General features: G+C 39.5%; 1 protein-coding gene across 1 annotated transcript in view; it reads left to right on the top strand.

Moving 5' to 3' along the window:
• The window catches only part of srrm4 (serine/arginine repetitive matrix 4), a 332,914-nt gene that overhangs the window by 298,105 nt on the left and 9,733 nt on the right, over window positions 1-25,076 (top strand). The window contains exon 9 of the mRNA XM_059986941.1: window positions 23,834-24,192. Within this exon, the coding sequence (XP_059842924.1) occupies window positions 23,834-24,192 (359 nt within the window). The remainder of the gene's footprint in view (window positions 1-23,833; window positions 24,193-25,076) is intronic.

The following is a 25,076-nucleotide window of genomic DNA, read 5'->3' on the forward strand; positions in this document are numbered from 1 at the left end:
CACCTCCCCATAACTCTTTTATTAACTACCTTAAATCCATTCCCCATGTAGTTTGACCACCTTGTTCAAGGGCTGAATGACCTAATTTCTCATATTCCTCCTCTCCTGATGGGAGGTTGTCCATAGGTACCAAAGACACTTCAAAATCTTGCTAATGTGATGCCGCTTTTCATATATCAACTTGGTAGGTGATTTAACCATGGAACGTCTCACAGTCATTACCTATTCTGTTGCTAACTGACAGCCACGGACACACAGGGCTACCAGCTAGCGATTGTCATGTGCCAGTAGATATTTGGGCTGATAACCTTCTTTCAATTCTGTGAATTGAGCACAACAGTTACATCATTACTATCAAATAAAAGGGATTTAATCTTTTTTTATATATATAATGGTTAGCAGTATGGCCTGGGTACAAGATCCAGGCTTGATTTTACTAGAATGTACACTATGTGTGTTTACATTCTGGTACAATTTCACAGAAACGTTTATCATTTTTATTCTGTTACGGTTGTCAAAGAGATTTAACCTCAAGCTGATGGTGCTAAACATGTTGTACAATGGGATTTGTGATTTGTGCTTCAGTTCTGAAATTCAACTCTCTGGAAGTCAATAGGATTGTATTTCTGAAGTAGAGCAATGCAAACAGATGTTTTTTGTGTTGCGTGTTTAATTCTGCTCTTTGAGGACAGGCTTCTAGGTGTCATCTCTGGACAAAGATTCAGACGGGCTTCAGACTTTAGATACCCAAAGGGCCATTGTGCAGATCAGAGTTTAGTGACTGACAATATATTGATCTAAACCAATTACCCACAATTAAACCATAGTAAAGGTAAGGTCAGTAATCCCAGCATTGTCTCTACTGCCAGTACACAGCATGAAAGACATGCACATTTTGAAAGCACCAAAATTGTTCAATGCCATATTTTACAACTTCAGTGGGTATATCTCAAGGATGACTTAACATTTACTTTCTAGATGGATAGCAAATAGTCATCAAAGAATGTCAAGCTGAGGCTATATGAGGTTTTGCTAACCCCCTCACCCTTTGCTTTGAATACCTGCCACCTCTGAAAGTCCCACTCTGAATTTTGCACTTACACATTAGTCCAACCTTTTTTTTCCCCAGCTGAAATTAATGAAATAATGTGTGGTCCGCCAAAATCAATCTTGATGGCCTACATTATACTGATAGTTCTGTCAATTTTAATATCTTACTGCGATTTGCGTTTATATATTGGCTTTATGCAATTCTTTAGGGAAAGTAATTAAATCTATGGTCTGAAATTTGTGAATGCCGACATTTACCTTTGTAAGGTTCTCTGTCTTGCCAAGTCTGTAACAGGATTTTCAATCTTAACAAACGTTGAGCTTACTCTGTGTGGTAATTTTATTGTATGAGTTTATAAATTTGCCATGAATTCCTGCAAAATATAATGACATTCTTTACAATGCACATAATAACTAGGTAGCTTTAAATGAGATTACATTTGAGGAAAAAGCAGTTTATCTCTTGCTTTCTAAAAGGAGGAAGAGAGGAGAAGAGAGCGAACAGGAGAGAGAAAAAGAAAGAAATGGTTAAATTATGTCAAAATAACAGGATAGAAGCTTTCTGCCCAATTTATTTCTGCTCTATCTTTCTTACCAAAAGGAGCATTTGTCAAATTATTCTGTTAAGATGGTATATTGAAAGTAGGAGGAAATCTGAGAAATATGATGTTGGCTGTTGAGAATATTCAAACAGTTTGTATGATATCCTATTCTCCTGAAACCAAAGGACTGATCAATAACAGGCAGCCTTGACGGAGAGCAAGCAAGGGACAATGCATCATTGATAATTTCCTTTGAGACATACAAACCTGATGATCAGATCAAGTTAAAATCTAATCTTGAACTTTCCATTTGTCCAGAACAATCTCTTGAGATCTTTAATCTCTGTTTTGGAAAAGTTCACGGAAATAGACGAATGATTGTGATCTGTTTCTGGTAGTCATCAGTGTTCAAAAGCACTTTAACAGCCACCATTTGCGCGCAAAGAGAAACTGTCTACACTTCATTGAAAATGTATGAAACAGTAGTCTTGTGCTATTGCTAGTCTTGTCATTTGTTGGCATAATTCAACATTGAAAAGAAAGTTGTTTCTCTGAAATGGTGGACTCTGAGAGGGGGACCTCTTAGTTTATAAAATTATGAGAGACATAGATAAAGTAGACAGCTAGTATCTTTATCCCAGGGTCAAAATGTCTACCCAGAAACCAGGCATTTAAGGTGTAAAGAGGAAAGTTCAAAGCTGATGTCTGGGACAAGTTTTTTTTCACTCAGAATGGTGGGCATCTGGAATGCACTGCCAGGGATGGTGGTGGAGAAAGATACAATAGAATCTCCTAGATAGGCACATTAATATGCCGAGAAACAAGGGATATGGACCAAGTACAAGCAGCAGGGATTTGTTTAATTAGGCATCATTAGTTTCATTATTTCAGCACAACATCATGGCCATAGAGTCTGTACAGTGCTGTAATTTTTATGTTCAATGTTCAAAGTAATGAACTCAGGACAAGAAACGAAAGTCAATGTGAAAGAGGAAACATCTTGGCTGACCATCAGTAAGTAGGGATGAGTAACTGATTGAGTTCCTCTAGCTGTTTCCTTTTGTGCTTGGTATTGATGAGTGTTTCTCTGTTTGACCAGTAGGATGGATTGTAAGCTCTCAACCTTTTACAATGTATGTAAATGACTTAGACAGGAAAAATAAAGCTGACTTGGCCAATGGTGTAAAGATAAATGGGAATATAAGCTTTGAAAATGGCATAAGGAAATGACAAAAGGGTATATATAGATGGATTAAATGAGTGAGCAAAGATCTGGTATAAATGGGGTATAATGGAGGAGAGTATGAAATTGTTTCTTTTGACAGGAAAAAATGAAAACAGTAACATATTATTTAAACAGAGCTCTGAAAGGCAGAGGGATCCAAGGGTCCGTGTTCACAACTCACAGAAGATTAAGGTCAAGGTCAACTTTATCCTCATAAGTACATGTATACACAAGTGCACTGAAAACTTACTTGCAGCAGCATTAAAGGTGATGACATCATGTAAGCAGTATTCACAAGAAAAACATAAATCATATATAATTTTTACAAGAAAGAACACTTACAAGAACAGAACAAAAAAGATCCATTCTATTGCAAAATGATCAAAGTAATAGTGCTGCGATACTGAGGCTGTGAAGGTTGGTTCAAGAAATGAATGGTTGAAAGGAGGTAGCTGTTCTTGAATCTGGGAGTGTATGGACTGCAGGCATCTGTACCCCCTCCCTGTCTGATGGTAGAAGTGAGAAGATGACAATGTCCGGGATTGTTGGGATCTTTACCTTCTTAAGGTACCACCTCCTGTCGATACTGCCAATGGTGGAGAGGGATAGTCCATGATGTATCGAGCAAAGTCCACTACTGTCGGCAGCTTCTTACATTCCGACACATTTAAATTGCCATACCAGATCCTGATGCAACCAGTACTTCAACCAATTTGCAACCAGTGCAACAGTACATTTGTAGAAATTTTTAGAGTGTTTGGTAACAAGATGAACCTCGTTAACCTTTTAAGAAAGTAAAGATACTGACATGTCTTCCTTGTGATTGCATTGATGTTCTGGGTCAGGACAGGTCATTCAATATGTTAACACTAAGAAATTTCAAACTGACTCTTTTCAGTTCTGATTCCCCCAGTGAATTCTAGAGCTGATTTGCTCTCCTTTCTTTCCTTTAATTTGGAAAGCTAACAGAGAGTCCTGATGAAGGGTCTCAGCTTTTCATTTCCCTCCCTGGATGCTGCCTGACCTGCTGAATTCCTCCATTCTATATGTCTTTTCATTGTTTAATGTTGGGGCAATTAAAAGCAAATATAGAGAGGTTTCCTTTCTTTACATAGGGCATTGGCGAGACCATGAACTGGAGTATTGTTCTAATTTGAGAAAGGATGTTAATGTATTCAAAGTAGTTCCAAGCAGGTTTACTACATTACCAACTGGAATGGGTTGTCTTATAAGAAATGGTTGGGTGGGCTGGACTTATATCATCAGGATATTAGCTAGTGGGGACTTCATTGAACATGTAAAACCCTGAACAGGCTTGACAAGGTGTATGGGGAGACAACATTCCCTCTTATGGGAGAATCTCAAACAGATTTCCACCATTTAAGGAAATGGGGTTGTCCAATTAAAACAGAGATGAGATGAGATTATTTCTTAATCTTCCAGAGTGTTGCATGGAATTCTCTTCCAAGAAGGCCAATGAAAATTGAGTCATTGAATATTTTTAAGTGAGAAATAGACATAACTTTAGTATGCGACGGGTAAAAATTAGCAGTGAGTATGCAGGAATGTTCAGCTGGGTTACAGTGGGATCAGCCATGATCTTAATAAATGGTGGGTCGGGTTTGAGTGTTTGTGTTCACAGTTGCATTCAAAATGGTGTTCTCTTCCATTCATTCACAAAAATAAGAGGTTTATGAGACTTTTAGTTCCATGAAAAATATTAACACTGAATGGACAATCCTAGATAGGATATATTAGGTAATATTGAAGAAGCACTTTTGGAATAGTTAAACAATGGTACTCTGCAGCATTCAAACTATTTCCAAAATATCTGCCTCCAACTTCATTTTTATCTCACAGAGCAACTAGTCAGGAATCACCAACTTATATGAATCCAAAAGTTCATATACCTGTACATTAGTCATTAAAGAAGTGTCCAAGTTTTTGTTAATTTTTTAAAGCCTTGATACTATTTGTCATAATGGGAGGTAACAATATATATTCAGAAATTGTGAGAAGATCATTAATTTCAGAAAAGGCCTACTTTTATCTTTGGTACAGCTCGGCCCTAGAGGGTTACAAATGTCACCGGATAAAGGAGATTTAGACTACTTGATGTAAAATCGGATTGAATCAATGAAAGAGATGCCAGATGGTTGAAACTTGTAAAAAATGTGTTGAGATAATGAATCGATGTTATGTTATGACAGGGAATTATGTGTCTCCTACTGGGAGATTAATGAGCAGCATTGATAGAGCCTGTAGTAAAGGCTGCTGAAACCTTCGCTGTAGAAGAAAATGGGGCAATCTCTTTTTTCAATTTTATGGCACCACCAAGTATAGTAGGTTGTGCAAAGCTATTACAGCTCAAGGTGTCAGAGATCAGAGTTCAATTCCAGAGCCATCTGTAAGGAGGTTGTACGTTCTCCCCATGACCACATGGATTTCCTCCAGGTGCTCTGGTTTCCTCCCACAGTCCAAAGGTGTACACTTAGCAGGTTGACTGGTCATTCCAAGCTGTCCTGTGTTTAGGCTAATGTTAAATAGGTGAGTTGCTGGGTGGTGTGGCTTATTGGTCTGAAAGAGCCTATTTCCTTTCCTGCTGTATCTCTAAATAAATAAATAATCAAATAGAGGACAATAATGTAAATCAAAAACCCTGCAGATGCTCGAATTCTGAAACTTAAAAAAAAAGGATATACTGGACACAATTGCAGGTAGCAGGCCGGTCAGCATCTGTGGAAATACATACAAGTGTTAACATTTCAGGTTCAAGACTCATTGTCAGAACTGCTGATGATTTTGCCTCCCCGTCAATAGGTCTTGGACCTGAAGTGTTAATTCCACTTCTCTGTCCATCAACGCAGTCTGGCCTCCTGGGTGGTTCTACTTCTCATTTTTCTTGGAGCAGCCTTGTCATGAAAAATTGTTTGGGAAACATTTCTATGAATTTATATAAACAAAACTGAAATTTTTGTGAGGTCATGTATGATCACCTTTATCTACGTACATTTTCCTGATCTCAAAGGATCTAGCCATAATACATTCATGAAGAGGAAAGAGGAACACATGAAAAATGTTGGAGGAGCTTGTGGTGATATCATGTGTCACGTGATAGAGTTCGGAGCATGCGCAGAACTGACAGAATGTTTGAGAAGCTTTATGGTTAAGTCATGGTTGCTGTTTACTATTAAATAAAAGTTCTAGTTATGTTCTTCCAGAATATGGTTTGTTCTTAGTAACCCACGGTATATATCAAGGACACAACGTGGTGTCAAAAGTCTGTCTGGAAGAATAATTCATTTTGCCAACACGGGAGAAGTGAAGAGAATCGAAAAAAAAGAGCGCAAACTTTTTCATTGTTTGCTAACAGCTTTAAGAATGGAAGTTTTGCAAACCCCATCGGTGCTTCAGCTGACTGGAAATGTAGCTGAAAACCGGAAAAGATTTCAACAGCATTGTGAAATTTATAATAAAACGGAGAAAACAAAATCTGCAATTCTACTCCATGTGATTGGGGATGATGCAATTGAGGTATACAACCATTTTACTTTTGAAGATGGAGATAATTTGAATCTAAAAGCGATAAAGGACAAATTCAACACAGTTTGCATACCGAAGCACAATGTGATGTATGAATGGTATGAATTCTTTACATGCAAGCAAAAAGCTGGTCAAATGATTGATCAATTTGTTACAGAATTGAGAAACCACAGTAAAACATGCGAGTTTGCAGAGCTGACAGACTCCCTTATTAAAGGCAGAATTGTTTGCAGCATTCTGGTTAACGCTCTGAGAGAAAGACTCTTAAGAATACCAAACGTAAATTTGTAAAAAGCTTTGATTCTTCGCAAAACTTCTGAAACTGTGAAATCGCAGGTTAAAGGGCTTTATATTGAGAGCTATGTAGATGCTGTAGAAAAAATAATAAAATGGCAAGGAAACCGACCAAGAGCAAGTCATCGTTTGAAAGAAAAAAACTTTGCGATCGCTGTGGGTGGGAGCACCAAGTTAAAAAATGTCCAGCGTATGAAAAAATGTGCAATCACTGTGGTAAGAGTAATCATTTTTCACACTGTTGCAGAAGTAGAAAGGAAATAAGACACGTAAATTCATTGCTTGAAAATGAACATGAGGAGTTTTATATTGACATGCTTTGTGAAAATAAACAAAGTAACAATGACTGGACTATGCCATTGCAAGTGAATCAAAACAATATTCTGTTTAAATTGGATACTGGAGCACAATTAAATGTTCTTGCAAAATCTGAGTTTAATGCATTAAAGCCAAGACCAACGTTAGATCAGACAAGTATAAAAGTGACTGGGTATTCAGGTGCAGACATTCCAGTTAAAGGAATATGTGTGGCAATAGTATCACACAAAAATATGGTGCACGCGCTTTCATTTATGGTCGTGCCTAAGAATGTACAGTCAATATTGTGCTTATCTGCCCATGAGAGACTGAATTTGGTGAAAAGAGCTTAGTCCTAGACCGTGACACAGAGTCAGAATACAGTGACTTGATGAAGGAATATGAGGACTTGTTCAAAGGGCTTGGTTGTCTGCCAGGAAAGCACACGATTAAAATTAACAACACTGTGCCACCCGTAGTACATCCACGTCGAAAAGTACCTTTTGCATTACATGATCAACTGAAAACAGAACTTGACAGAATGGAAAGGTTAGGAGTCATACAAAAAATCGATGAACCAACTGAATGAGTCAATTTGCTTGTTATTGTTGATAAGAAAAATGGAAAACTGAGGATTTGCTTAGATCCAAGAGACTTGAATTGAACCGTTAAAAGAGAGCATTTCAAATTGCCCACTCGTGAAGAAATTATGTCACAGTTTGCTAACGCAAAGTACTTTAGTTAATTAGATGTATCCTCTGGATTCTGGCAACTTAAACAAAATGAACTGAGTTCAAGGTTGTGTACCTTTAACACTCTTTTTGCCAGATACCATGTTCTTAGGCTTTCGTTTGGAACTGCATCAGCTCCTGAAGTGTACCATAAAACCATTCACATGCTACATGGGTACATTGAGGGCATGGATACTTCCATGGACAATATTATTGTTTGGGGATCATATAAACAAGAGCATGACTCCAGACTCAGCCAAGTCTTAGAGGCAACACGCAAGGCAAACCTGAAGTTGAATAAAGACAAGTGTCAGCTAGGAGTGACTGAACTTACCTCTGTGGGTGATATCATCAGCAAAGAGGGTGGACGTCCTGATCCATTGAAGGTTTCTGCTATTGAGAACATGCCAAGACCGCAATGTAAAAAGGATGTTCAGCGGTTTATGGGAATGGTCAACTACATGGGAAAATTCATACCCAATCTTACAGAACAGCTTGCTCCATTGAGGCAGCTAACAGAAAAGAATAACAAATGGAGCTGGAATCATGAACAGGAGAAGGCATGGCAAAATCTCAAGAAAGTGCTCACCAAAGAACTTGTGTTGAAATTCTAAGATGCTGAGAGACCCATCAAAATCTCATGTGATGCATCTCAAGCAGGCTTAGGGGCAGTATTACTCCAAAAACATGATCAGGAATGGCTACCAGTGGCATATGCATCTCGTTCATTACCTGATTCAGAAGCAAGATATGACCAAATTGAAAAAGAATTGCTCAGTATTTTGTTTGAGAGATTTCATCATTTTGTGTCAGGGCAATCTACTGATGTTGAAACCAATCATAAGCCTTTGATTGCATTGTTTAACAAACCTTTAAGCGATTGTCCTTTGTGAATTCAGTGAATCATGATCAAATTGCAAAGATATGCATTGAATGTGTCATACACACCTGGAAAATTCATGTACACGACTGACACACTTTCCAGAGCTGTGGATCCAACAACAAAAGACAGTCACAGGAACATTATTGATGTTAGGGTATTTATTGATATGGTCATAGAAACTGTACCTGTTGCTCCCAAAAAGTTGGAACTGCTGTGTCTTGAGACAGAGAAGGACATAATTCTCAGTCCGGTAATACAAGTGGTGATGGATGGATGGTCAGATAAAAAACATGACTGTTCCTCAGAAGTACAAGGATATTGGAACCACAGATCAGAACTTTATGTTGTGGATGGGATATTGTACAAAGGTAGCAGAATTGTAATTACTAAAAGTCTCCAAAAAGAACTGCTTGGGAAAATTCATGAAGGCCACCTAGGTATTGAAAAGTGTAAAAGAAGGGCGCAGGAAGTGATGTTTTGGCCCAGGATGAATCAAGAAATTGCAGAATTGGTGTCCTCTTGTCAAATATGCTTTAAATACCAACCTAGCAACCCTAAGGAGCCACTGCATCCACATCCTAGTCCTCAGAGACTTCATCAGAAGGTAGGCGTTGATCTGTTTGTAACTGGCAACAAAGATTATCTATTAGTAACAGATTACTACTCCTTGTATCCTGAAGTGTGTGGTTTGGGCAGAACAACAGCAGAGAATGTAATTACATGCATGAAATCAGTTTTTTCCAGACATACTGTACCTGATGAAGTTTTCACAGACAATGGTCCACAAATGCATGAGACATTCTGCTCAGGAATGGGGCTTTGTTCATACAACATCTAGTCCATTTTTCCCTCGGTCCAATGTATTCGTTGAGAAGTCAGTTGGAATTATCAAGAAACTGATGCACAAAGCAAAAGATAGTGGAGATGATTTTATAAAGCTTTGTTAGCCTGTCATAGTACTCCACTTGAATGTGGATTTTCACCTGCTCAGCTCTTGATGGGATGCCGTTTGAGGTCCAATCTGCCAGTAGATGAGAGCCTTCTGAGAACAGAGGGAGGTGAACAAGTGAAAAGATGGAAAGATGAACACAAAGCAAAGCAGAAAACATACTTTGACAGATGTTCTCGTCCATTACCTGAACTGCACCAAGGAGATGAAATAAGGACACAAGACAAAATGAACACATGGACACAGAAAGCTACAGTACTTGAGGAAGTACAACCCAGATCATACATGGTCCAAACAGAAGGAGCAGTGTTAAGAAGAAATCGCAAAGACCTCAAGAAAGAGCCAACTTCGGAGTTTCAGTTAACTGATGCAGACCAGACAAAACATGGAAATAACAATGAAACACAAGAACTGTGTGAACCACTTAGAAGGTCCACTCGTGTTCATAAACCCCCAGAGAGACTGATAGAGACATGTTAAAGTATGCATTTGTTTTGATTAATGTTGCTAATTGTTTTTCTTTTCAAGGAAAGGAAGATGTGGTGATATCATGTGTCACGTGATAGAGTTTGGAGCATGCGCAGAACTGACAGAATGTTCGAGAAGCTTGTATGGTTAAGATGTGGTTGCTGCTTGCTGTTAAATAAAAGTTCTAGTTATGTTCTTCCAGAATATGGTTTGTTCTTAGTAACCCATGGTACGTATCAAGAACACAACAGAACTCAGTAGGTCAGGCAGCATCTATGGAGAGGAATAAAGAGCAGACATTTTGGACCAAGACCTTTCATCAGGACTGGAAAAGAAAGGGAAAGAAGCGAGGCAGCGGAGGTTTGAGATTAGAATTTCCCTTCTCCTTCATGAGCTGGCAACCAGGGCTGATGTGCCCCATCTGCCTGCAGCGACTGGTTTTAAAGCGTAAGTAACCTGCCTTTGACTCTTCTCCTGTCAATAGGAATGGTTCCTCAGGGCTTAGTAGTTAAGTCACACATGAAAGCCAGGAGCTAGACTTAGTAATCAGAGTCTATTTGAGAAACATGCCATTGAGAGCAGTTAATAGGTAGTGGGAAACTATCCATATAGCCCCACCCCCTGGCTATGACAACCTTAAGGAACTATTCTGGAGTTTAGTCCATCTTGTAAAGCCAATGCTTAACTGCTCATGACTCTCCACAAAGATTGCACCTAACTGAAATCAGCAATGTAATTTTATTTTTCCTTTCTTTCCCTCCTGTGTTTAATGGAAGTTTAATTTCAATTAATTGCTCTTGTTGCTGTAGCATTTGAACTCTGGAATCGAAGTACAGCTGGTTGTAAAAGTGAATGTAGTAGAAACCTTGTTCATTCCCATTAAGGCACCTCAATGCATCCTTCGACCCAGCTTCAGTATCTCATTGGAATATCATTTACTGGCATAATCACTGAGAATGTTGTCAGCTTTTGATTCTGATTTACAAAATATTAGCGATCATCTGCATTTATCAGGTAATGATCAAAAATTTACTTCAAGCAAGGTCATATTCAATTGTAGGATTCTCTCAGTGAAACAAAACATAAGCTGTAAGGTCCAAAGGCCTCATCTACCTTCTCCATATATCAACAGAAATGCCTTCTTTTGATAATTTGACATCTTTTGTGCTACTGTTTATATTTCATAAAATAATCAACTGATAGAGTTTTCAGTCCCAAAATCATCAGTTATCCATTTCCTGTGATTGAGTAGAAATCCTTACATTGAGAGGGTAGACAATCATAATCAAAATCCCATTAATTGGATTGGTTTATTCAGCATGCTGGGCCTTCTGTATGGACTAGAAGGCAAGGTGATATGCATGGTGTTACTACCACTGCTCTGTGAGATAGTGAAAAGAACCACTTACGTGTTCAGTTCTAGCTGCCTCATTACAAGAAGGACATGGAAGCTTTAAAGAGGATGCAGAGATTTACCAGGATGTGGCCATACGTTGGAAAGATTCAGCAAGCTAGGGCTTTTCTCTTTGGAGTGGAAGAGGATGAGAGGTGATTTGATAGTTCAAAGTAATTTTATCATCAAAGTACATACATGTTGCCATATACAACCCTGAGTTCAATTTTCCTGCAGGCATGCTCAGCAAATCTATAGAATAGTATTTATAACAGGATCAATGAAAGATAAGACCGAGTGCAGAAGACAACAAACTGCAAATGCAAATATAAATAAATAGCAATAAGTAATGAGAACATGAGAAAACAAGATAAAGAGACCTTAAAGTCAGGTAGTTGGTAATGGAACAACACCAATCGTCTACAATTGATGGTCAAGTGAGGGTAGTTATCCCCTTTCCTTCAAGAGCCTGATGGTTGAGGGGTCGTAACTGTTCTTGAACCTGGTGGTGCAAGTCCTAAGATACAAGAATCTTCTACCTGATGGCAGCAATGAGAAAAGAGCATGGCCTGGGTGGTGAGGATCTCTCATAATGGATGCTGCTTTCCTATGACAGCATTTCGTGTAGATGTGCTCACTGATGGGAGGGCTTTACCCGTGATGTACTATGCCACTATTTATTGTAGAATTTTCCTACAAAAGAGCATGGTCTGGGTGGTGGCGATTATTGAAGATGGATACTGCTTTCCTACGACAGTGTTTCATGTAAACATGCTCAATGATTGGGAAGGATTTACATGTGATGTTACTGGTCCGAATCCACTACCTTTTGTTGGACTTTTTGTTCAAAGGCATTGGTGTTTCCATACCAGGCTGTAATGCAACCATCATCCCCTCAAAACTAATCAATAAGCTCCAAGACCTTGGCTTCAATACCTCCTTGTGCAATTGGATCTTGGATTTCCTCACCTGTAGACTCTAGTCAGTTTGGATTGGCAACAACATCTCTTCCGCGATTCTCATCAGCACAGGATCACCACAAGACTGTGTGCTTAGCCCCTTGCTCTACTCACTTTACACTTATGACTGTGTGGTGAAACAAAGCTTTAATACCAGTTCAAGTTCGCTGATGACACCACTGTTGTGGGCCAAACCAAAAATGGTGCTGAATCAGCATACAGGAGGGAGATTGAAAATTTGGCTGAGTGGTGTCATGACAACAACATCTCACTCAATGTCAGCAAGACCAAGGAACTGACTACAGACCGCAGGAGAGAGAAACCAGAGGTCCATGAGCCAGTCCTCATCAGAGGATCAGAAGGTGGTGAGGGTTAGCAATTTTAAATTTCAGGGCATTACTATTTTAGAGGGCCTGTCCTGGACCCAGCATGTAGGTGTACAAAGCATAGATGGAATGGACAGCCAGCACCTTTTTCCCCAGGGAGGTAATGGCTAATGTGAGAGGACACACTTTTACAGTGATTGGAGGAAAGTGTAGTGGGATGTCAGAAGTAGGTTTTTAAACAGAGTACTAGGTACATGCAATGAACTACCAGGGATGGTGATGGAGGCAGTTTAGAGACAATTACGAGATTTTTATGTAGGCACATGGATGCAAGAAAAATGGAGGACTGTGTGGGAGGGAAGCATTGGATTGATCTTGGAGTAGATTAAAAGGTAGGTACAACATTATGGGCTAAAGGGCCTGTAATGTGCTGTACTGTCCTATGTTTTATGTACTTTACACAAAATAACTTAATCATAAACAGACTAGTGTTTTATTTAGCTGCTTCATCCATGTGACATTCTAATACATATATGTCAAACTCAAGGCCCGCGGGCCAAATCCGGCCCGCGGTGGAATTATCTTTGGCCCGCGAGATAATATCTAAGTACTATTAAAGCTGGCCCCAGTAATCGAAGCGCCTATGGCGTATGATATGGCTAATGTTGAGTTTATTCAGGTACCAGGTTTTCAGGGTTTTTAGTGTTTATTCGGTTTCCCTGGTTTATTTCCTGAATATCATTAATGAATATTTTTTTTCTCTATTAGAGCTGGCACGCTGGTATATTGCATGCACCACTAATACTACAAATCCCAGAATGCACTGCCTGTGCATTGCTCGCGCTTGCTTTACTCTCTCATCAGCATCCTTATGGCGCTAGTCACGTGTGGTCAACTTTCAGCTATCCCTCACCCCAAAAATGGCTGAACGAAAGGTGGACTTTGAAAACAGGGGTTTTCAAGGCAGGTGGGAGGCAGAGTATATGTTCGCAGATATAAAGGGCAAACCTGTTTGTCTTGTGTGCGGAGAAGGTGTGGCTGTAGTTAAAGAATATAACGTAAGACGACACTATGAAACGAAACACCACGACAAATACAAGCATCTGGAGAAGAAACAGAAGCCCGCGATGTGCGGTCAAAAGAGTGGATTGGTGGGCAGGATCCAGGAGAAGATGCGAGAGGAAAACGGCGCAGGTGAGCTGGCAGCTTATCACATCATCATACACCAGGAATCGTTGTGTGGCAAAGCCTTGAAAATGGAACATATAATGAGCACCATAACACGAGCAGTTAACTTCATAAGAGCCAAAGGTTTAAATCACCGCGAGTTCAAGTCGTTTCTGGAGGAGTTGGGTTCAGAATATAATGATTTGCCCTATCACACAGAGGTGCGATGGTTAAGCCAAGAAAAAGTGCTGAAAAGATGTTTCGAGTTGCATGAGGAGATCTGGAAAGCAAAGTTTTCCAGTGAGTTGCATGGAAAGCAAAGGGAAAGACACAACAGAGCTCCGGGATAAAAAGTTGCTTTGTGAAATGGCGTTTCTGTGTGACATCACGAGCCATCTCAATGCGCTCAACCTGCAGCTTCAGGGGTGGGGTCGTGTGATCACAGACATGTACGCTGCAGTGAGGGCTTTTAAAACCAAGCTGCGCCTGTGGGAGACGCAGATGCAGCAAGAAAACTTGAGCCATTTTCCGTGTTGCCAAACTATGAAAGAGCAGGTTTCTACCGCAGTGTTCCCACGTGCAAAGTTTGCTGAAAAACTTAGCATACTTGGTGCCGACTTCACACGGCGATTTGCCGACTTTGAAGCCCAAAAAAGCAGGTTTGAACTGCTCAGTAATCCATTTGCAGCTGACGTGGAAAGCGCACCAACCAACATACACATGGAGCTGATTGAACTCCAATGTAGTGACACACTCAAGGCAAAGTATGACTCGGAGGGCACTGCACAGTTTCTACGTTTCATTCCCAACACAATGCCCCAGCTGCGTACCCAAGCTGCTCAAATGCTCTCTATGTTTGGCAGCACATATCAGTGTGAACAACTGTTCTCTTTGATGAAGATAAAACATCACACAGGAGTCGACTTTCTGATGAACACCTTCACTCAATTCTGAGGATTTCCTCAGCTCAGAGCCTGACTCCAAACATTGATGAACTTGCATCCCAAGATGAGATGCCAAGTATCTGGCTTAGACTAGTGTGAATCACAGAGTGTTGGCCTGTGGAAAAATGTTTTCATTAGAAATTACTCCGGAAAAGCTGCAGATAAAGCCATAAGAAATAAATGCAACTGATTTTTATTTATTTAATGTTTAATGTTGTTTTTGTAGGCAATAACCTAAGCTTTGTTAGTTCCAGGTTAATATGTGTAATAAATTCATTTCATAAGTTTTGCAATGAACGCTGAACCAGTCCGGCCCTCGACTTGCACCGATTTTTAAATTTTGGCCCACTGTGTATTTGAGTTTGACACCCCTGCGTTAGGTCTACATTTGTGTTTGCTAATGCCTGATTTCAAACGGTTTATTAATGGAAAAGGTATGGCTCCCAAAACAATCTTAGCCGAAATAGCATCGTTTCTTTCTCGTTGCCTACTTTCTTGTAATCTACGTCTGTAAGTTAATACCAATCATAAAAAGAATGCTTGCTAGGCAATCTGCTTCATAAAAAATGAAATTCGTAAAGTGAAACAATTTTAGATATAGCAGAGACTGAGACACATGAGAGCAGGTTGAAAAAATGAAGGCAACGAAAGCTGTGGGAGCACGCGCACGTGCATAACTGATCCGGCCCGCATGAAGTCGCATCTTTCTCAATCCGGCCTGTGACCTAAAATGAGCTTGACACCCCTGTTCTAATAGTTAACCTATGTTAAATAATATCACTTGTGCAAAATGCATTTGTGCTTGAGTATCATCTACACACAGCAAAGAAGTATGCTTTCACATGACACAAGAGACCTGCTGCTGCAGTTACTAGCCTAGACTGGCCTATGCCTATGGACTCCAATGCATAGATGATCTAATAGATAGCTCCTCATTAAGCCTTTTCTTTGTCCTCTGGTTCAACTTCTCGTCTCCTCACCAAGGATACCCTTTCAGCAGAATCCCCTTTAAACCCACATCCCAGCCTAACCTTTGAATACATGCCTAAAGAGGTTCCCAATTCAAACATGACTGTGATGTGACACCAGTCACTTCTCCCTGCCCTGATGCTTCTGAAGGCCTGATGTTCCCAGCCCTCTCACAATTGCCTCCACTCATCACACTACAGTGGACATCTTAGATGGAAGAACTTAATTTCCAGTTAGGCTGTCCCTGTGCTCCCTGCCCACACCTGGCCATTTTTTGTCATCCTTTACCGAGGTCAAAATAAATTCCTGGCGAATATCTTGACATGGGTGTTGTCAGAAACCTTGCCTCCAAAGGGATCAGCCTGAAGTACCAACCCGTGGGTAGAATTAGCATGAATGATGAGCATGACACTCTGAAAATTGATAATTACTAAGCAAACAAGAATAGTATTAAATATATTTTCCACAGGATGTGTTCATACTCCTTAACTATTTATGATTTCTTCCAATATGTGTCTTAACTGAAATAATTATTATAAATTGGTTACAATATAATTGCCAAAAGTTACTTCCAATTGTTGAAACTGAGTGATTTATGTTTTTTGATTTTCTTCAAAATAAAAGATTTACCATTTGATCTATTGCCTTGATTTGGCCACATTGTCCATGGGTTTGGAAGCCTCGTGTTCTACATAGGACCGAGAAATGCTTACAATTTGGTAACTTGCTGGATGCTGCCAACCTTTGTTTTGGATTTTCACCTTTTGCTATCCAGTGCTCTGTAAACACTTTAGAAAGCTTGGCTTCTCTTCCAGCTAAGGAAATCAAACATTATTTTCCAATCACCCAAACCTGTACAGTGATACTGCCTTCTTCTCCTTTGAAAGACGCACAGTTCAGTTCACCTCTGCCTTTTGCTTACAGCCAGTGTGAGTAATCTCCAGATTGTGTTTGAGAATTCCAAGGATTTCACAATGGCGCCTGGTTTACTGAGCAGGACAGCTGGGAGGAGTGACCTTATTTGTCACATTTGCTGTTTCCTCAAGCAAGAGCTATTATATTACAGCGGAATGCATAGCATTAGAAATCAAATGTGGTCAGCTTCCTTTTAGACTTTCTGTTGTATCTGCTAATTTGGATAACCACGTTCCACTGAAAAGTATATCATGATAGAATTAGAATTAGAATTAAAACACTACAGCACAGTACAGGCCCTTCAGCCCTCGATGTTGTGCCGACCCAGATATTCCTTTTAAAAAAGTACTAACCCTACACTACCCCATAACCCTCTATTTTTCTTTCATCCACGTGCCTATCAAAGAGGCTCTTAAATACCCCTAATGTTTTAGCCTCCACCACCATCCCTGGCAAGACATTCCAGACACACACAACCCTCCATGTAAAGAACTTAACCCTGATGTCTCCCCTAAACTTCCCTCCCTTAACTTTGTACATATGCCCTCTGGTGTTTGCTATTCATTCCCTGGGAAACAGGTACTGGCTATCCACCCTACCCATGAGTCTCATAATCTTGCAGACTTCTATCAAGTCTCCTCTCATCCTTCTACGCTCCAAAGGGAAAAGTCTCAGCTCTGCTAACCTTGCCTCATAAGACTTGTTCTCCAGTCCAGGCAACATCTCCTATAATGATAAATCTCCTCTGCACCCTCTCCATAGCTTCCACATCCTTCCTATAATGAGATGACCAGAAATGAACACAATACTCTTACCAGAGATTTGTAGAGTTTGAACATGACCTCTCTACTCTTGAACTCAATCCCCCTGTTAATGAAGCCTAGCATCCCATAGGCCTTCTTAACTACCCTATCAACCTGTGCAGCAACCTTGAGGGATGTATAGATTTGAACCCCAAGGTCCCTCTGTTCATCCACACTCTTAAGTAACCGACCATTAACCCCACACTCATCCTTCTGGTTTATCCTTCCAAAATGCATCACCTCACACTCATCCGGATTGAACTCCATCTGCCACTTCTCTGCCCAACTCTGCATCCTCTCTACATCCTCTTGTAACCTTCGACAATGTACAGCTCCATCCACAACTCCTCCAAGCTTCATGTCATCCGCAAACTTACTCACCCATCCTTCTGCCTCTTCATCCAGGTCATTTATAAAAGTCACAAAGAGCAGGGGTCCCAGGACAAATCCTTGTGGCACTCCTATAGTCACCAGCCTCTAGACAGAATGCTTGCCTTCCACAACTACCCTCTGCTCTCTTCCTGTAAGCCAATTTTTATCCAAACAGCCAAGGTTCCACTGATCCCATGCCTCATGACTTTCTGGATGACTTTCTCATGGGGGACTTGCTGTTTCAAATTAATTGATCTTGATACATAATCAGTTTGTTGGAAAGATGCAATAATGAGCACCACAATTAATGAACAGTAATTTCAAAGTGAATTTAGCCTAATTTAGAGAGTCGTAGAAGTAATGATCTTGAGTCACAATGACAGAGGGAAAATGACTAATGACAACAAGTCACCAAGATTCTTGAGTGGAAAAACAATCAAATATTGGAATGGATCCTGAGTAAAATAATACACACTGTGTTGACTTTTAAATGCCCTCTGAAATGGTCTCATAAGCCATTCAGTTCAAGGACAATTAGGGATAGGGAGCAAATGCGAGTTTTTCCAGAGATATCCAAATCACAACTATATGAATACATTAAGAAATTAGATATTTTTAAATGAGACTATAAATGCTATGTATGTGCACATTCTTTTTACTATCCTGTATGCTGCTTTAAAAAAATTCAAGTTTTTAAAAATGGTACATAAGTTCCAGGTTATTGTCCAACTCTAAAAGGAACAGCAACTTTATTGTCATAGTCCCTACTGTCTAAAAGTTATAACCTCCATTCAAGCAAGCAGGATAACAACATAAACATGAGAGATTCTGCAGATGCTAGAAATCCAGAGTGACACATAAAATTCTGGAGGAACTCAGCAGGTCAGCCAGCATCTATGGATGGAAAAAATAGTCGGTGTCTCTTGAGTCCTGAAGGGTCTCGGCCCAAAGTGTCAACTGTTTATTCCCCTCCATAGATGCTGCCTGCCCTGCTGAGTTTCTCCAGCATTTTACGTGAAGTAGTATAACAATGCCTTTAATAATCTTCAGCATGATGGCATTATGGCTGTGAGTCTGGTGGCAGCCACAAGTCCAAGGGCTAGCTGTCATTTCAACTCACCAACTGCATTCTAAGGAAGAGTATAAGTTGTTTGGGAGAGGAGGGAGCAGGAAGAGTGAAAGAGAGTTTTTATATTTAATATTTGATTGTGTGCTTTGCTTGGGCTAGGCTCCAAGGCAGAAAGAACAGAAACACTGACACTCAGTCTTGTAACTTGAAGCAAAGTTATTACTGAACAGTGAGCCCATGATGATTTGAGGTGGAGAGGGTTAATTTTGCAGTGCTGCAAATAAATACGTGGCATGATCCTGTCATTTATGTATTTGGCCACAGCTGGTTGTGAATTATTCTCCAACCAAGGGAATATAAGGAGTAATTCACCAGGTGTAATCATATTGATGGATATGTTTGAAGAAGATTTAATAATGAATAAAACATTGTTTTCAAACTGCCTGTCATCCGGCTCAACCCTATGATCCATGTTTTATGTGGAATGGTAAATGGTAGGACAGGAGCTCTTTGCTACAGCTAGCCCATGTCTTGGGCCTTTGTCCATCACAGCCAAGAAGTCCAGGGAAGAAGAAATAAAGGGCTTCCTATCCTAATGCCTATCTCACTATGTGCTCACTGTGAAATATCAAACCTCTGTGCAGCAGAGTACAAATAAGAGAAATTTCAATTTGCTTCTCTCCTGCGCTGAGCTGGTCTGGTAATGAGCTAGCCTTATCTTGAGAAACAATGAGAACTAGAATGAGCACAAAAGCATTCCAGGTTAGGGGGAGAAACCTTTAAAAAGGATTTCTGTGCATGAAAGATGCTTGTGTGAATGAAAAACATGGGCAACTGGAAGCTCACTGTGAAACACAGTCACTTAAGCACAATGACGTGCTGCTCACGTCAATAATAGGTCAGGGGTGAGTGGTACTGTGGATCCATCATCAGAACCCTAGGCAGGTTCAATATTTACATAATCATGCTTTCAGAAGCAAAATATTCAAAAGCAGTGTAAATGGTGTATCACTGAAGATGTTGTACTTTATAATACAGCGGAGGGATGGTTATCATGAACTAAACTACCATTCAGTCACTCACTCTATGTTAAAACCATCTTTACTTTGTTCCCCATTCCAACCTACATTTCTTGACATAGTTCTCAGGCTATGAGTGTTTGCTTCCGACAGTCAGCACACAGAGTTTTGTATTGGTGTTAAGAGAATGAGAACTAAAAGTAATTTGTGCAATATGAAAGAGTACGTAAACAGTCAATGTGCTTTCCTCCTGTTGCACTCCAATCTAGAAATTTTGTTTACATTTTCTTTCTAATACTGCACTCGAAATGAATAAGGGAAAGGTGGGTATTGTCACTAAATATACCGTTAAAGGCAAACAGGAATAGACAATGTAATTTTTTTTAATGTTGTTTAAAAGCAAAGGAATTATATTGCAGTATGAAAATGTGCGGGACATTGGCTGATGTAAATTATAAAGTGAATCCCTGCCTCTTTTATTTAAAATGTTTCATTTCTAGAACCTGAGGCCATATCATATTCTGTGTCAGCCAGGTTTGATTTTTTTTTTAATTTACACATTTATAATGCAAACACTTTTAGGAGTTGTAGTTTAATACATTTCATTTGGATTTTTAAGACTTCTTTAAAAAATGCACTTTTCACAGAAGACTCTTCCCCAAACACATAGGAACTCACAGATATTACTGCTATCCAATTAATCATCACATGATTAGTACTGTAGATTGATAATAAAGCAGGTCAAGAGCATGTACACCATAGGTAATTGGATCCACCCATAATCTGCCATATTCATTATAAACCCTGTGACAAAAGTCCCACACAGACCACTTATCAAGTAGTTTGATTCCAAAAGCAGGAAGTTTAATCGTTCACAGCTAACAGCCCTTGCTTTTCTTACCCTCTCAAGTAAATGGTGACAATATTAGGAAATCTAGAGACTTAAGTTGCTAATTTGCTTTAGTCAGAGGGGAGAAGTTCTTAATACAGTACCAGGAATACTTAAAGCAGCTAATCAATTTGCTCTTCTATTTCATTAGCCAGAGGAGACCGATAGTTTTCAAATTGCCTCCACCTTTGCACATCCTTTATATCATTGACATCAAAGTAAATATGCCTGGAGCTCAGAGAAGTCAAAACACATCAAACACAAACCCATTGTGCTTTCTCCTTCCACAAAACATACGGATTTTACCAAGTTATCCATATTGAAATTACCTTTATTGCATCTCCACTATCCATACCTAATCTTAAACGCAACTCAACTTGCTGCTTCAGCAACTAACAACAACTTCCAACTTTATTAACCCCTGTGTAGAGTGCTTCATTGATCTAAATCATTTTCACCTAACCCTATATCTATGGCCCTTCATTCCAGTCCTCTCCACTACTAGAAATTGACTGCTCCTTTCCGTTATGCCCTATCCTTTCATGATTGTAAATATTTCTATCAGAAATGGTTTTGATAAAAATAAATAATTAGTTGCCCTCATTTTTAGAAGTCTCATTTTATTCTGGATATGTAAACTCTGAGGCAGTACAGTCCTCAGCATCAGGGATTAGTTTGAAAAATGCTTCCTGAATTTAATTTTCACCTGCTTAATGTTGATTCTAAACACTCTATCCCCTTAAGAAGTTTCCTCTGCTGCCACAGAATCTATTTACTCCCTCCCAATATTATGTTAATTGTCTGTCACATCAACAGAACTAACTACCGCTCTAGTGGAAATCCAACAGCTTTATGAACACTTTTATCAAAATCATCTTTTCATTTTCAGTTATTTAAAAGATCCAAATTTATGCTGCCCAAGCTGCCAGAAAGCAGTCAGAGCTTGCCTTATCTCAATTACTCGTCTAATACATAACTATTACACTGAAGTGCCTAATAATGAGAAACTTTGTAAAAATTCCCCTAAAACCATAAATCAATTACAGACTTCATCTCTGCTGATTGGATTACATCATTGAATAATTCCTACCAAATTATGAGCCATTACTGCTTTTAGCTTCCCGGTAATTGCTGCACATAACATTGGTGACTTCTAAATGAATGTTGGCACGGTTCTCTTAATCATATTCTCCACCCCGTGTCTCTTGTTACTCTGAATGTTGTTCAGAATTGCAGAATCCCATCCATCATCCCTCCTCCACCCACCATTCCTCCCTCACCCTATAATAAGGTCAGTTGGCAATCACGGAATTTCATATTTCATTATTGCTTAAAGTAGTCAAAATACTTATTCTCTCATTTTACCTCAGTTTAAGTTAAATAACCTGCATTAATATGGCCTTCTAATTTTTGTTCCTCATCGTAGCTTCTCTCAGAAATTATAAGTTTGTCCTTTCAGAGGTCCAAGCAGGTTTTCACAGGTGTACAATTATATTTGTTGTAAAATTATTATCATACTTAAAGCTTTTCTGTGAATGTGTAAAGATACTATTGGAAAGTTAGCTCACTCACTCATAGAAGACTTTTATATTTTATTGATAATGGACATTGTTAACTTAACAAATTGAATTGTATAGTGATTGCTTGTCACACTCTATCAGATTACATATCCATTCGGAGCATACAAGAGTACTCAATTAAATTTGCCTTAGTGTCCTGCATCCTGTGTTGAGTTGGAATTGATTAAAAACAGTGGCATAGCTTTAGAACTACAGCTCCTAAAACGGCATGTGGCTTGCATATATTCTGCATATGTTAATCATTGAGTTTTAGAAACACCTCTTGATTCTTAGAATGTGAGTTCATTAAATTTATCAGAATAGAGATGAAACTGGCAACATATTGTTTCCCTCCCGGGTTCTGTTAGCAGTGAGTGGATAGTTAACTTCAGTTTTATCCAAATTTAAATACTACAAAAATCCCACACAAATGTTAACTGGGTTGCTCAGTCAACCAAGTCAACCTGTTACTGTTTCTACATGAACTTATTTGAAATGTACTTTACAAATGACAAGTTTACAAGTGTTAAATCAAATCCTTAAACCATGCTGAGGGAACGTGGAGGCCAGTGAACCATTCCCAGAGCAAATGAGTTCCTTTGAAATCTGTTGCTTGAAAACTCTGCAAATAATTGTTAAGGTTTTACCAACAAGACTGAAAAACTGTGAAATATGGCTGACAAACCTAATTTAGATTTTTTTTAAAGCTAATACACCCAAAACAATTGAAATAGATTTAAAGCAACAAAAGAAATCGATAGTAAAAAAAAAGAAAAGGAGGGATTGGACAGGGTTTTGTGTCTTTTTTCTTGTCATTTGAGACTCTAATGATGCACTTATGTTGCCCGCTCTTCCCTTTTTCTTACACCTTACCTACTTAAGGAGGAATTCTTGATTGGTAAGTCGATGCTACCCGCAGACTAGGGATTTATTATAGGTCGCTGGAGAGAATAGATTTCTTCTGCAGGAAACACAACAAAGCTGTACCTATCAGAGGGGCTTTTTTAGTTAAAGTAATGGTCTATTTGTTTTGCGACTTTATTTTATACATAAATCTCATTTTGTGATGTTTGTTCATTGTCCTTTTAATGCCACGCTTTACTGGGGCCTATTGGTTTTCTCCTTTTAATGCAGTATGTAGTTCTGTACGCATATCTTATTTTACTTCCTTCACATCCTACTTATCATTTCTTGTGTTTCCTTTTATATAATTTGAAAAAAAAAGCTTATTTCTTTTTCCTCTCTCCTACCATTCTTCTTTGATTATCACATTGTTCGCATGCTTTTTTTAAAACAAAAAAAAGGAAAAAAAATGCATGATATCTAACTCTACGAGTTTTCATGTTGGAAAAATTTTCTTTTGTGTTTGGGGGTTAGGTGCCTTTAACAGTAGAGAGTGCATCATACAGGCAGAATACTGTCCCATCAACACTGTGCCACGTAACAGCACAATGTTTCTGTTTGCAGATATACAAGTCAGGTTCTTCTGGCCACAAGTTTGTGAAGGAAGAATACAGCAAGCCTGATAATGTGCCCAGCCAGAATGGAACTTATCAAGATTATGATTCAGGCAATGATACCGCTTCACCCCCATCAACCAAAGCTCCCTCATCCAGATTGCAAACCAAGGAAGAGAAGGGGCAGACGCTGAACCACCACGCAGAGTTAGGCCACCAGATGCTTTCTCCAGGCAAACTGAAGCTTGGTGAAGCTGAGCCTAGTTCAGATTCAGGGAACTCGTTGACAAGCTGCTCCTCTCCGTGCAAAGTTGTGGCCTCATCTCCAAGTGCATCTCCAGCTTATCAGCTGGACAAAGGGACCAGGAGGTAGGTCTCGGAAAGGATCTGTAAGAAACGGAACTGGCTTAAAGGGGCTTCATGGTCATTCAACACCAGGCAGTGTATAAATCATGCAATCTGAAAGCCCACCTACATCTTGGCTAATGGTAACAGATTGTCCAAACACCTTCTTTGCCACCACTCCATCCCACAACGGTGCGGGAAGGAGAAAACATGTAATGTTGCTCCTACTCTTTCTCCAGCCCTTCAATGGGTGGCTGACTCTGACGTCACATCCTTGTGAGTTTATACTCACTAAGTGGTGGCAAGCGATGAAACAAGTGATATGTGATAAAATATGCCCATGGTGCTGTTAGGAAGGGAGTTCTAGGGTTTCAATCTATCTTCAATGAAAAACCATTCACAGGTTTCCAAATCAGGATGATGCATGGCTTGGAGGTGGTGCTGTCTTCCTGTGTCCATTACCACTATCCTAGATGATAGAGGTCGTGGATTTCTGAGCTTGTGTCAAAGAAGCCATGCTGGGTTACTGCCTTCCGTGTTGTGAATGGTCATCCTGTGCCAGTGCTGAAAGGGGTAGATGCTGAAGGTGGTGAAGGATTGGCTACCAATCAAGCTGAAGGAATTGTCCTTGATGCTGTTGAGTTTGTCCAGCATAGCTGGAGCTCCTCACCAAGATGAGTTGAGACATTCCTGACTTGGAGTTCATGGATGATAGAGAACTGGGGAGTTTATGACTCATTATTTTCTACCAGACACCCAACACCTAATGTATCCTGCAGCTTCAGTATTTATATGACATCTTGGTTTCTGGCCATTGGTGATTCCCAAGATGCTAAGGAAATGGCATTTGATGATGCCAGATTATTGAATTTAAAGGGATGGAGCTTCAACTCTGACCCAAGGCTGTA

This window comes from Hypanus sabinus, chromosome 13 (genome assembly GCF_030144855.1).
Source record: "Hypanus sabinus isolate sHypSab1 chromosome 13, sHypSab1.hap1, whole genome shotgun sequence".
Lineage (NCBI taxonomy): Eukaryota > Metazoa > Chordata > Chondrichthyes > Myliobatiformes > Dasyatidae > Hypanus > Hypanus sabinus.